Source organism: Misgurnus anguillicaudatus, chromosome 21 (assembly GCF_027580225.2).
Source record: "Misgurnus anguillicaudatus chromosome 21, ASM2758022v2, whole genome shotgun sequence".
NCBI classification, from domain to species: Eukaryota; Metazoa; Chordata; class Actinopteri; order Cypriniformes; family Cobitidae; genus Misgurnus; species Misgurnus anguillicaudatus.
The window spans coordinates 5902362-5917477 of record NC_073357.2 but is presented as its reverse complement, the minus strand read 5'-3'; the positions used below and the strand labels follow the sequence as shown (position 1 = coordinate 5917477).

General features: G+C 35.1%; 1 protein-coding gene across 1 annotated transcript in view; it reads right to left on the bottom strand.

The window, feature by feature from the left end:
- Positions 1-225: 225 nt before the first annotated feature.
- LOC129423486 (cell migration-inducing and hyaluronan-binding protein) overlaps positions 226-15116 on the bottom strand; it is a 193582-nt gene continuing 178691 nt past the window's right edge. Inside the window, exons 25-29 of the mRNA XM_055179820.2 lie at positions 11414-11618; positions 11107-11196; positions 8296-8453; positions 5561-5661; positions 226-1289 (exon numbers count right to left, since the gene is read on the bottom strand). Coding sequence (XP_055035795.2) covers positions 1162-1289; positions 5561-5661; positions 8296-8453; positions 11107-11196; positions 11414-11618 — 682 coding nt within the window. The 3' untranslated portion in view covers positions 226-1161. The remainder of the gene's footprint in view (positions 1290-5560; positions 5662-8295; positions 8454-11106; positions 11197-11413; positions 11619-15116) is intronic.

Sequence of the window (15116 nt, the reverse complement as noted above, 5' to 3'; positions counted from 1 at the left end):
ACGTCTAACAAATAGCAAATATTGCCCTTGACTCTAAGACATCTTTGGGTGAAAGTTAAAGATAGGTGGGGGCTCTTTTGAACACATTAAGTTTAGTAATGTATTCGATATCTAGAAATTTTTAGGATTATATGAATACGTAAAATCTTTGCAATACGCACCGAAGCACTAAACTCTATCTAGACCCTCTGTTTGAAAGCAACGCATTTAATGCACACAGCAAGATATGAGGAAAAAGATTTATTCATTAATTTCTGTACAAAAATCTTTATAGTTTTTTTTTATCTAAAGCAATACATTTTCTTTACTTCGAAATCAGTTACATTTACATCACATCCATATACAACTGAAAAGTTGATGTCATTTATATTGGAATTATACACTGAAAGTGAAACGTAAATGTTTGTTTTTACAGATAAGACAGAAATACATTACAACTTAGTCCCTTAAAAGCTGTCCCTTTTAGATTTGTGTAATAGTGCCTGTACAATAAATAAGTATAAAATATATCTCTGTTATCAATCAGGATTTTTTTAGAAACACACAAAACATACAAAACACTAACAAATTACAATCCCCGAAAAAAGACCAGCTATTTCGGCAAAGGGACATCGTCGTACATCTTGCCAAATTTCTCACAGATTATCACAGATTTGCATCGTTGTATGGTAAGACTGACAAAATATACCAATGCTCGCTTTCCATTCCATTCTTCAAATCCGTTCGATTTAAGACTGATTTGGTATTTTGCTGGCTCTCTTGTACAACAAAAAACAAAACTGAACGAACACTTTTCTGCGTGACAAAAAAAACAAACAAAACTCACAACAACATTTACAATCAGAAATCTCTTTTTTACATTTTTTTTTTTTTTTTTTGAAGGCAAACATCACTGAAAGGGACAAGAACGAGGAATGCTGTTTGTTGTTGTCTTTTTCTGTGTAAAACTCAAGTATAAACAATAGACAACACGATCCAAACGTCACTTAACGTCCACGTCGTCACACAGAATGGAATCTGTCGAGAGGGGCTGTAAGGTCACATAAACACATGCTTGATTCTGATTGGTCGTTTGGGTTCAGTGGAGGAAAGGGCTTAGGTGGCTCGCCCGACAGTTGTGCTACTAAGAGTCTGAACTTTCTGGGGGTACGTTGCTTGTTTTCACAGTTTTACTGTCTGGACCACAGGGATGGGCAGCACTTGGTGGAGTTTGACGCGCTCTTCGTCCACCATCATTCTCACCCAGTCTGGCCGGAAGGAGCCTTTAAAGCCAACAAAAGCTAGCTTATCTGAAAAAGACAGCACAAGAGATTTTGTTTTTAGGGACTGGTTGGCTATCATATTGGTTGGCTATCTAAGGGTCACATACCGGTATTCAGGACCGGGTCACATATTCGTATGTCAATATTGTGATCTCATCATTAGATTGTGAGACTTGGGTTTCACAGACAGGGTCACATTTATCTAGTCTAGTATTCAAAATCAAGGTTTACCCATAATAGACCATAATAATAAGCAGGGGCGTCATGCACCAATTTTTTTTAAGGGGGCACAGTGTCAACAGCTCACAGAAATTTGTGCATACACAGACATCAAACGAAATATTATAGAGCTTTCAGTCTTTTCCATGGCACTAACATTTCTAACAATCTGAAAACCCCTGCTTTCATGCAAAAACCTCCAAAATAAAAGTGACGACTAACTTTAATATCAAGTACTATTCAATCGGAATAATGACACATTTGCATCATATTTACATCTGAAACGGCATGTTTTATTTATTTAAGTCTTAATGGCTTGTTTAATTGTGTCATAATAAACAACGAAAATGACATTATAGCCACGTGATTGATTTTAATGTTCAATAATGATTTAAAAAAATATGTTTAGATAAAATTATTAGAGGAACGGATTTTTGCATTAAAATTTATCTCATATGTGAGCATGTTAGATTCCGCGCCCGCGTGAACTCTGGCGAACTTTGGCGTTGTGCCAAGAAGATGAATCTCTACTAATATAACGTTGTTGAGACGGTCACATTTAAAACCATACATTTTCTACACAGAGGAGGTTAACTGCACATTACCGTACTGGGGTTTGGAAATGTTGTGAGCGTTTCTAACACGTTTTAATTCCTCAAATAGCCAAATGCAGCAGCAAGCCAGCAACAGCAGAGAGCTCGTGAGCGTGCCCAGACGCTGATGACGTCTGCGACTGTGCTGACTGTAGTGCCAGCTGCCGCCAGAATAAAAGTAATGTAACATGATCAAAACACTATCAAAACGGCGAAAATCTCCGAAAAATGACAACGATGCAGCACAGAATGTATAATAGTGTGCATATTAAATAGATTAAAAGTCAAATAACAGATTAATGGACGCTTATTTGATTTTGAGGTTGGATGCAAAATCCATTGGCTCAAAAAAAAACAAGGGGGCACGTGCCCCCTTAGTTTGAATGGGCATGACGCCTCTGATAATAAGTGTAAACTATTAAATAATAGCTGCTTGTGAAAGCAAATGTCTGTCTAAAAATCAATCTCTGAATGTCATGCATTAGCAAACAAACTTTTTTCATTATATTGGCCCTTTAAAAAACAATGTCCATTTTCACAAGATGTTATATAAGTCTGAGAAGTTTCAGCTCAAAATACCTCAAAGATAATTTGTTATGCAATAGCATGTCCAACAAAGATACAGAAATAGATTTACAGTTCAAAGTCACACACAGGTTGTCAAATGACAATGGATTGTGCCCATATATGTTTTATATATATATATTATATATATATATATATATATATATATATATATATATATATATATATATATATATATATATATATATATATATATATATATTAGGGCTGTCAATAGATTAAAAAAATTAATCTAGATTAATCGCATGATTTCATGAGTTAACTGCGATTAATCGCAAATTAATCGCACATTTTTATCCATTCTAAATTTACCCTAATTTAACACTTTTCAGGTTTTTAATATTCTAATCATATATACATATATAGATGCTTTATGGAAATGTATGTTAACAACAGCCTGTTTACATTTTAACAGAATCACCAGCCATTGTTTTGTATATGAATTTTCCTTTCAGAAGATTTTTCTTTCTCCATTTTTGTTTGCTGCTGCATCATTTGTGACCTGTGCTGGCAAGTTGAGTCGGAATTAGCAAATTTTAAAAAAAAGTTGTTCATATTTTGACATTCTCTATTAAAACATAGAACAATGCATGATTTGTTGAAAAATAACAAAATATGACAGAACTACACGTGTTTGAAGTTGAAAGAGTCAAATTACCACAAAAATTACCACATCCATACATTAAATTACCACATCAATACCTTAAAACCACTGGTAAAACTAATAGATTTAGCACACACAAAGCAAAAACATCATCAATGTATGTTCAACTTTTTTTCCTTTTGTTTGATTGACATTGAGACAGACTGCTTAAAATCTAAGTGATCTAATATAATGTTACACATCAGATATTTTTACCCAACAGTTAACCAAACATTTACTTAAAACATAACAGATTATAGAGCCTACCTGAGTGAATTCTTATCAAAACAGATATTTGTAAATCTGTAATTTTGTGTAGATGTCTATATATCCGGGTCGCGCACTCGCGCGTATGTGTGCACGCGCTTCAGATATTGGTCAGTCAGCGTGAGGGGATCGCTTTTGAGTCTTGTCGCTCTTAATAACTCTTTAACATTAATCAGGTACCGAACTTTATCTCTCTTAATGACTATTCTAACATCAAGCAAGTCCTGCAGTCTATTTTATAAGTCATGCATAAAAGCGAAACCAAAATGAATTGAGACGCATCTTTGTATTAGATTAAGCATTAGGAGGACGGTAACGTTACACCTCTCAGACGTATAAATAAAGATCATATCAGATGTCCAACGAGCATTTAGAGCATTGATTTGGTAGACGATTTGCTTAATGTTCTTATTTCTATGAAAACCTTTTACTCATTTAGAGAGAGTCACATTTGTCTGCGTCTCTGTTCATTCAACTATGGGCTGGACCAAGGGTCAAACAGAAATTGCGCGTTGCGTTAATCTCCGTTAATAAAATTAGTGGCGTTAAAATGAATTTGCGTTAACGCGTTATTAACGCGTTAATTTTGACAGCCCTAATATATATATATATATATAAATGCTCTGCTCAGGCATGCGGTGTGAAACCATTCCATTAGCAACTGATATTGATCATATCGAGCATGCGATTGCTATATTGGTGGTACACAAACAGCCAAACACAAACAGAAGTGGAGCCACAACGATCCTTTTTAACCAATCCATGCATTGAGTGAGGTTGGGACCGCCCACCTTATTAACATACGGACACAGAAATAAATAAATGTAGAAATGCATAAATAAATGTAAAAATAAATAAATGTAGAAATACATAAATACACGTAGAAATACATAAATGAAGGTAGAAATAAATGTAGTGGTGCAAAAATTATAAAATTAAAAGTTGATTAATTAATTTATTTATTAATGCATTTATTTATGCATTTAATTAATTACTTATTTATTTATTTCTGTATTTCTACATTTATTTATTTCTGCATTTATTCATGTATTTCTACATTTATTTATTTCTGCATTTAATTAATTACTTATTTATTCATTTATTTATTAATGCATTTCTACATTTATTTATTTATGCATTTATTTATTTACTCATTTATTTATTTATGTATTTCTACATTTACTTATTTCTGCATTTAATTAATTACTTATTTATTCATTTATTTATTAATGCATTTCTACATTTATTTATTTATGTATTTATTTATTTATTTTATTTATTTACTTAAGTATTTCTACATTTATTTATTTACATATTTATTCATTTATATACACTTAAGTAATTTTTCGTCCTCCATGAACAGACCCAAGAAGACCCGAACTATCTTGTGTGTGTGCATTTTCCAACCCCCTCTGTTTGTCAAGAGAGCTTGCGACATTGTGTGACTGGCAGTAGGTTAATTTTCATTGAGCAAAACCTGTCAATCAATTTTAAATACATTCGTCAGATAACAGCGGGCCAAATTGGTTGCGAGGCCACCGGGGTTTCTTTCTGTCTGACTGGTGCGTTCTGGGCTGCAGACTGCACACACGTCATTGCCGTTTCCATTCAGGTCCAGTCGTGTTAAAAACAATTGCTAATTGGTCGGGCCGGACTCTGGGCTAATTTTGTTAGGTTTGTCTCAAGTTGGGTCTTTCTTAAAAAGAATATTGATTTATGCACGTCAGGTTCAGGTAAAACGTGATTCAGGTCATTTCGGGTCGAGTACATTTCTATGGACTCTACTTCATACATCCACTAAAGATCATAGTAGGACCACCTGGTTACAAATACTTGAAAAATGGCCCAAAAAAACCCCCTTGCTTTCATATTTTCTATCAAATGTAAGGACATTTAAGTGTGTCTGGCCCACTGTATGCTTTAGATTATTTGTTCATAGTGCAAGTGTCAGTATAAAATCTTTCAGATCAGTGTTTTGTGAACTTTATTACCTTTTAACTTTACAGACTGCTCTGCTCCGATGGTCTCGAGAACTTTGGTCCATGGTCCCCTGGTGACCAGTTTTCCTTTGGAAGTGATCAAAATCACCGACCTGGAAGAGCAAAGATGAGCTTTCCATCAAACTCAGCACTTAAATCCAGATGATTTTCAGCCTGTATGATTTTCTCACCAGCCCTCCTTCTGTGCTTCCATATGAGAAAGCAAACATCTGAAAAGTGTTTGGGCAACTAAACCTTAAAGCTTATGTTCACTGGAGCATCATGCATTTATTAAATGTATATGGGTCTAAATTAAAATGTTTTGACACAGATTTGTGGGTAGGTACAGTATTACTAATCTGAAATATGTTTTGTATATTTTATTGTTCTTTTGGGGAACTCTTGATACCTACAGTATCAAGCCCAGAAAAGAATGACAGACATCGCCAAAAAGGTCCATGTGCCATCAGTTGTACAATAATAATGTTATGAAGCGATGAGAACACTTTTGTGCCCAAAGAAAACAAAACAAACGATTTTATTCAACAATTTGTCCTCTTCCTTGTTCGTTCAGTGCTCATTTACGAGCAGACTACGGTGCATGCCGCTGACGATTTTTACCCCCTTATTTTATTTAAGCCATTATGCAAAGATTGTAAACAATACCTAAACAGCCTGTATAAATGCACAAATGACTGTGTCTGTACATCAACAAAAGTGTTCTCGTCGCTTCATAAAATTATTATTATAAAATGGCTCGTTCTGGTTCTTCATTCTGATTGGTTGATACGCGTTCTAAGCCGTGATAAAATTCCGCGGTAACCCTACGGTTCAGACAGCATTACATTAGTACTGTTGCTGAGTACTGATTTATGAAAATAAACACCACAGTCTTTAATCATATTTAAAATTTGCATACAATTGCACAATAAATCCAGATAAATGTCAATAAATATTGTTGAGTCATCTAATCAATAAAGAGAAAACGCTCCCTGAGGAGTTTCTAACTCAAATTCATGTTTCCGCTATCCACTAGATGGCGATATTACCCAACTTAAACACTGACGCATTCACTCAACACTAAAAACACTGTGTAAGTTTTGATAAGCTCTGAATCTGATCTCTTACAAAAGTTCTTAAAAAAAAATGGAATTATCTCCGCTTTTAGCAAAAAAATCTGAGAGGTGATAAGAGAACAAATGAAGTTAGGATGAAACAGGGTTTTTGTTATTGTTTGAAAGCAGATGGTCTGTTCTTTCATTTGATATTTTATGTTTATTTAAAGTAGATAATTTTTCTGCAAGGCATTAAACTAAAACTGGGTGGCTACTTAAAAAAAAACACTGACGGGGAAAGAGTTCAGCATGCTTACAAGCATATTTGATCATCACTTCAACAGTTGCACGATATAAATGTTAATGTATAAATTAGATGAATGTTGATATATAAAAATGAACACCACAGTCTTTAATCATATTTTCATTGTGTCTTTGCTGCATCTGTGTTGGTTGTGAACTGCGCTCTGTTGCAGCCACACTTGATTCTGAGGAACTACTTTGTTTGGCGGAAGAGTAATATTTGTACTAATATAATTACAGCTTATTTGTGTTTTATTTTATAAAATCCCGCTAACGTTATGCATATGAAGTAACCGTTTTATAAAAGCAATAACCCCCGTGAAGCCGTGGGGTTACAGTGCATTTTATAACAGCTAAGGGGGTTTTAACAATGCCCCTTAGCTGTTATAAAATGCACTGGTAACCCACTGCTTCTTGGGGCTTATTGCTTTATTGAACTACTGATGGCACAAGGTCCTTTTTGGCGATGTCTTTCTGGGCTTAATTGTGAAAATCAAACTGCAGTATGGGACAGACACAAGTCTCCTGGTTTTCATTAAAAATATCTAAAAATGTGTTCTGAAGACAATCGGAGGACTTGGTTTAGAACGACACAGGGGTAAGTGATTTTTGATCAAATTGTAATTATCGGGGTGAACAAACCCTTTAAAAGCCCCTGGTAGACAAGTTTGTTCAACCTAAAAAAGTAAGTTACCTAGTTGCCTTAAATTTTGAGTTAATTTAACTTAAAAATATTAGTTAACAACAATCTTTAAGGCAATATTTTTAAGTTGAATTAATTCAGAATTTAAAGGCAACTAGGTACAAGACATTTCACAAGACTTTTTTAAGATGTGAAATAAATGTTTGTTGTCCCCAGAGTACATATGTGAAGTTTTAGCTCAAAATACCATTTAGATAATTTATCATGTTTAAAATTGCCACTTAGTAGGTGTGAGCAAAAATGTGCGTTTTGGGGTGTGTCCTTTAAAATGCAAATGAGTTGATGTCTGCACTAAAGGCAGTGCTGTGGTTGGATAGTGCAGATTAAGGGGCGGTATTATCCCCTTCTGACATCATAAGCGGACCCAAATTTCAATGACCAATTTTTTCACATGCTTGCAGAAAATGGTTTACCAAAACTAAGTTACTGGGTTGATCTTTTTCACATTTTCTAGGTTTATAGAAGCACTGGGGACCCAATTATAGCACTTAAACATGGAAAAAGTCAGATTTTCATGATATGTCCCTTGTTGAACCAAAAAAAACTTCTTTTTTTTTTACAGATGATTTACACAAGCACCGCTACTCTGCATATACATAGTGTAGTAATTTTAAGAAACTTCCCTGTTTTTGGTGAGGTTTGGTGGTATCATAACTCTCTTATAAGTTCATGTATGTTTTGCTTACTCGTCTTTAAGGTTCGCGATGTAGTTCTCTAACTGCGCTGGAATTCCCATCAATATGGAGTTCCTGAATCCTTTAGACTCCAGAACTTTCCCGCTGTGACCGTCAAGCACAGTAACATGCACTCCGTCCTCTGGTTGGTAGATCTTCTTGCCATTGACCTATAAAAACAGCCAATAACAGAGAGAGAGAACAAGAGCTTTTTAATTCAGAAGTGGCAGTGTTGTAGTGTGGTAGCATTACAGTACATCAATATATGGCAAGAATGATTAATACTAACATAAATCTCATGTTTTATTCAAATCAATGCGGCAAAATGTGAACGCAAAAGAAAGGACTGCAGGGGAGACATAGGTTTTCTGTGAATCTCACTGTTCCTCATAAAGCAATCATATAGTCATGTGATTATATAGTTTCATGAGTCATGTGAACTACTTATACGATGCTTTTATGGTGCATTTGAACTTTTACAGGTGCGTTTTGGGATACGAGGTAAGAACAACATGGCAGGAGTAAATCCTTTGAAATAATTGTGACTCCATTATTTCTGCATTAAAGGTGCAACTTTAAGAAGGATCTCTTGACAGAAATACAATATAATCTACATAACTATATTATCAGATACAAAATGAAATGTATTGTTTTTATTACCTTAGAATGAGGAGTTTTTATCTGCATAGACTACGGGTCTCCTTACATTAAAGTCGCCACCATGTTTCTAAACGGACAAACTACTCTACAGAGAGGGCTTCGTCACTACATTAGTCCCTTTCACACATACAGTTTACTGGTAATTTTCTGGTAAATTGCAGTTAACATGTCATGTGTGAACAGAACCTTTCCGGTAAATCAGTGCTCCCAATTTACCAGTAAGACAGGTTGTAAGATTACCAGTAATTTACCGGTAAGCGCTATGTGTGAACGAAAAATATAGGATTACCGGCATTTAGAACGGACGACGTCAGGCCGCGCTGACAGATCGGGCCAATCAGAAAGTTTTTTATACAGGTGACGTGTTTACCCCCGAACTGTTTACGGATGTTTCCACACACATGCTGCTTAAAAGTCGAGCACACCTGAAGTTAACATCCTCATTTCTTCACCAAAGTTGTTTAAAACAGCTTACCGTCTATTTGCCATATTGCCGACGTCTTTAGCACACCATCTGTGAAGCCTAATGTGCAATCGCAGGTTGATGCCGCCAAACGCAATTTGTTTGGTCACGAGCAACTTCGCCACCGTTTGCCACAGATGAAAACAACAAAATACGGACCGTGGATATTAAGTCATAACCCGCTGTTGTTTACAAATACGACACGGAGCTCGCCGGCCGCGCGCCACAGGTAACTTCCGCTTTCTCTCCGAGTTTACCGGTATTTTGATACTGATGTGTGAACAATGTCTTACTGGTAAAAAGACGGAACGTCACTGCATGTGTGAACAGCACATTTTTGTATTTACTGGTAAATTCATTCTGGTAAATTCATGGTAATTTAACAGAATTACTGTGTGAAAGAGGCTATTGTCTCAGATTATGACGTGTTTGTCCTGTGGTGGCTACCATAGCTTCTCTATGCGCTTTGATATGCAATTCACAATCTCATCTAGACGCCGCTAAACACCTACACAGCGGACCTTCAAGTATTATCTAGTACAGGGGTTCTCAAACTTTTTGCGGTCAGGGACCCCTTACATGTAGGGTTGGGGATCGTTTTACTTGTAGCGATTCCGATGCCAGTTCCGCTTATCGAATGCGGTTCCAAACGATTCCTGGTTCTGATTCCAATATTTTTAGTAAAAGGGAAGCAAATACTTTCAAGAATTTTTTACAAATTATTTTATTCTAGCCACATTTAGGGCCAATTCTATTTTATCCCCTACGCCTTTCTCTCAACACTTGATCTAGTAAATAATAACTAATATCATGGGATAATTCGAGAAGAATGAGTTAATAAAGGGTACCTAGACTATGAAAACTTGCATGCTTTAATACTTTATATTTGCCTACTACTACTAAAATTCATTGATAGAAACAACAACAAAAAAAATCCCTACATGCAATACTCATTTTAACCTGCGGAGGCCACCATTATGTTTTGTGCATAGTGCATTCTGGGTCGATGACGTATAATGGTTGTTGTGAAATATTACTATGGTTTTTCATGTGAGAGTCTTACTCCCATCTTCCTACCTCTCAGATCGTCTTTATTTTAATAATTTTTCATTTGTATGTTTTCTGTATTGTTCATCATTTATGTTACTCTTTGGTATTGAAAGGGTTGAATTTATAACATTTATAAATCTTATGTTCTGTTTCACATTATTTTACTGTAAGATGTACTAATACTGAGACTTGTTTAACATGCATGCAGATTTGTTGACGTCATGTAACCAAATGGCGATGAAAAGGCTTTATCAAAGTTTATTCAAACGATTTACATTCATATAGTGTTAATCTATTACGCCATACATGTGTTTATAGACGGTTTCATCGGACGCACATGATACACGTCTAGATCCGAACTTTACTTTCGGTTTCGTTTTTTTAATGGACTGACTAGTTGCTAAACTGATCTCTTGAACAAATGCCTCGTCGAAAATAACAAATGTTTTGGTTTCCTAGGTAATCTATGTGTTGTTTTTTTGCTTGTTATATAAATAAACTACGTTTAAAGTACTTCATTGTTATTTATTATTAGCGGAGTTTACCGAAGTTACGTGCAGACCGCGACAGCCGCTTGTTTATGTTGTAACTGCTGAAACCGTCTTTAGTCGGGGTACCCTTTTAAATGAATACAGTAAAGAAGTCCATACCTCAGTGTAGGAAAAGTCCTCTTTGATGTGGAAAAAGCGCGTCGTATATGATTCTAGTTTGATTTCCAAGAAGTGCTCTGGTACCCGAGGCTATAAAGAAAACAGAAAAAAGTGTGAGTGCTATTCTACTTGAATATTAAGCCAATAAAATGCAATGAAGTTGTTACATATCATGATAACAAAATCTGTCCGGCACAGATTTTTACAGAAATATTTATTTACATTACACAAAATGTTTTCTAGTAGACTTTATCTTCACAATCAAGATTGTGCAAAGCTAACACACAGTGTTTTTTTCTTAACTTACCAGTTTGGAGCGGGGCAGTTTTTTGGGCATAGGCACATCTACGACAGGCATCTCTGAGTATTTGGGGTAAGCTTCAGCCATGCAGTCACTGGGGCCGCTGCCCGGAGGAATAACGGCTTTGATCTTCACTCTTTCACAGCCCTTCACCGAGCAAAAAGCAAAGTCTTCCTTCTCATTGTGTGCTTTGATTTTAAGGAAGAGAAGCCTGCAGGGATGACAGAAGACAGACATCAGAGAAAGAGAACGGCTTCCAGAAACGGGGATCAGCACGGGGAACGACTGTGGGGAATTTGATGGGAAGCCAAGACAACTTTAAAACTGAATAAAGTGAAATGTTTAGCGTCTTATGTCATTTCAGAATAGTTACAATCAAATGATATTACTCATAACTATAATCTAAGTGTCAATACTATAAAGAAGATGCTATGAAGTAACTTTCATGTTAAAAAAAGCCTTGGGATAAACTGCACAGAATGCCCACAACGAATGTCTCTACCTACAAACTTCTGAACAAATACATTTGCCAAATCTATGAAGCCTCCTCCTATAAAACAATATATAATATAAAAAAATAAATATGGTATCAATAAATTAATGTTCATCTTTCATTTGTATTTAGCCTTCACACAAATTAAATGAGAATTAGGGCTCACCTTTAATATTAATAAAGTTCACCTGAATGTCAGTCAGTAATAAATGCTGTAATGCAGGGCTCTCAAACTAATAGATAAATCTTCTAATAACTAATTCTTCAATAAAAGTATTAACTTTTATAGTTCCATAGTTTTGATCAGTTAGCAATTATAGTAATATGTGGAAAAATATAAATAAATAACCTATAAGTGACCCTAAAACTTTTGAATGGTAGTATGGTATTTAATGTTACATAACAGTTGAAATATCTAAAAATTCTTAAATTAAGATGCTTTTTCTTGATGAGCAAAACGACCCAAGTAAATAAGTCTAGTTTCAAGACAAATAATATACAATTTAAGTGAAATTGTCCTTAAAACAAGCAAAATTATCTGCCAATGGGGTGAGAAAAAAAATGATGAAATAAGATTTCTTTTTTTTAAACACTTAATTCAAGTAAAATTTTCTCACCCCATTGGCAGATATTTTTGCTTGTTTTAAGCACAAATTCACTTAAATTCTATATTTTTTGTCTAAAAACTAGTATTATTTTCTTAGGTCATTTTTCTCATCAAGAAAATACATCTTGATTTAAGAATTTTTAGATATTTCTACTGAAAATAAGACAAAAATACTAAGTAAGAAAGTCATTTTTTGCAGTGTATACTCATAAGCAGACAAATGTCAGCTGCATATATTTATCTTTTGAATATTTTTCATATTTCCCCTTTTCTAATATGGGCACCTGATGACTTAAACCGAAATATATACCGCAAAATATTTTGATATTAAATTATTGTACAACTTTATGTATGCTTTGTTATTATTTGGCTGGGATACAACTATTTTAAAATCTGAAGGTGCAAAAAATTGCCTTTAAAGTTGTCCTTCACAACACATATTACTAATCATAAATACATTTGTGATATTTTTACGGGAGGAATTTTACAATCTTCATGGAACATGATCTTTACTTCATATCCTAATGATTTTTTGGCATAAAAGAAAAATCTATAATTTTGATGAATTGTTGGCTATTGTTAAAAATACACCTGTGCTACTTTTAAAGGCGACATTTCACTTTTTTTAAGATGTAAAATAAATCTTTGGTGTCCCCAGAGTACATTTGTGAAGTTTTAGATAGAAAAAGATAATTTATTATAGTATGTAAAAATTGCCACTTTGTAGGTGTGAGCATAAATGTGCTTTTAAATGCAAATGAGCTGATGAAATGCAAACACTGATCACCATAATGATGTTTTTTTTTAATTATTAAAACTCAATTGTGCTGTCAATTTTAACTTTATCTCTCTCTCTCTCTCTCTCTCTTCACTAAATGGCAATGTCGTGATTGGATAGTGCAGATTAAGGGGTGGTATTATTATAATAAGATGCATTTTTTCACATGCTTGCAGAGAACTAAGTTACTGGGTTGATCTTTATCACATTTTCTAGGTTGATAGAAGCACTGGGGACCCAATTATAGCACTTAACTCTTTCCCCGCCATTGACAAGTTATCTCGTCAATCTGCAATACCGCTATTATCCACCAGGTGGCGCACTTCAGCAACTTATAAAACCCGGAAGTATCACCCTAGGGCAAACAGCTGTATGTCCATCTAAGTTTTGAGGATCGCCTTGCATCTGTCTCTATCAAAAGTCCCTTACAAAATGGGAATTATCTCAGCTTTTGCACAGCCGTTTTTGCTCAAAATTTCTTGTTTTTGAAGAATCCTACCCATATTTGAGAGGTGATAAAAAGAGAACTGATGAAGGTAGGATGAAACGTTTTTTTTTTTTTTTTGAAAGCAGAGGGTCTGTTCTTTCATATTGTATGTTTATATATTTAAAGAAGAACGTTTTCTGGGAGGCAATCATGAAAATGCTGGCGGGGAAAGAGTTAAACATGGAAAAGTCCGATTTTTATGATATATCTCCTTTAAGACTGGCATTGTGGTCCAGGGTCACATTTTGTCTGGATTGTGTCATTTCCTATTCTTAGTTTTAGGCTGGCCAAAGATTTTAAGCACAATTTTGGGCCCGATTAAGGGATTTGGGGCGTACCCACTATAGCCAGTTAGAGCGAGCAAGCTTCAACTGGATGTTGTGTGACTGTGATCGAATGCTTTCATGTCGGTCAGACAGCCTATTGGGATGTACTTGGCAAGAAAAAGCTACTATAATAGTGGTCTCAAACTCCCATTTGCTCCCTCTCTCTACGGCCCGCATCTGCTGTCAAAAATATAACTTAATCCGGCTCGCAGGAAGATTTGTATTTATTTAGTTTCATATTCGTTTGATTTGTTGCTGTAAACGTTTAAAGGGGACAAGACTTTTTTTAAGATGCCAAATAAATCTTTGGTGTCCCAATAGTACATATGTGAAGTTTTAGCTCAAAATACCCCACAGATAATTTATTATAACATGTCAAAATTTCAACTTTGTAGAAAAATGTGCTTTTAAATCCAAATGAGCTGATATAATGCAAACACTGATCGCCATAATGGTGGTTTGTTGAAATTGAAACTCAATTGTGCTGTCAATTATTTTCTCTCTCTTTCTCTCTGCACTAAATGGCAGTGGCATGATTGGATAGTGCAGACTAAGGGGCGGTATTATTATAATAAGATCCCCTTATGACATCACAAGGGGAGCCAAATTTCAATTACCTATTTTCTGACATGCTTGCAAAGAACGGTTTACCAAAACTAAGTTACTGGGTTGATCTTTTTCACATTTTCTAGGTTGATAGAAGCACTGGGGACCCAATTATAGCACTTAAACATGGACAAAAGTCAGATTTTCATCATATGTCCCCTTTAAGGGGCCATTCACAGTCATGTCTAAAACGTGTGTTAAACGCAAGTGAAGGTGCTTCTTTCTTCTTTCCAAAGCACTTGGGAGCGTCTCATACATCTTACCAAGCTTGCTCATCCATGTCTTTATGACCTTTTTTTGTGCACTGGTGCACAATCATGTTGGAACAGTAAGGGGCCATCCCCAAACTGTTCCCACAAGGTTGGGAGCATGAAATTGTTCAAAATGTCTTGGTATGATGAAACAAAAAGAG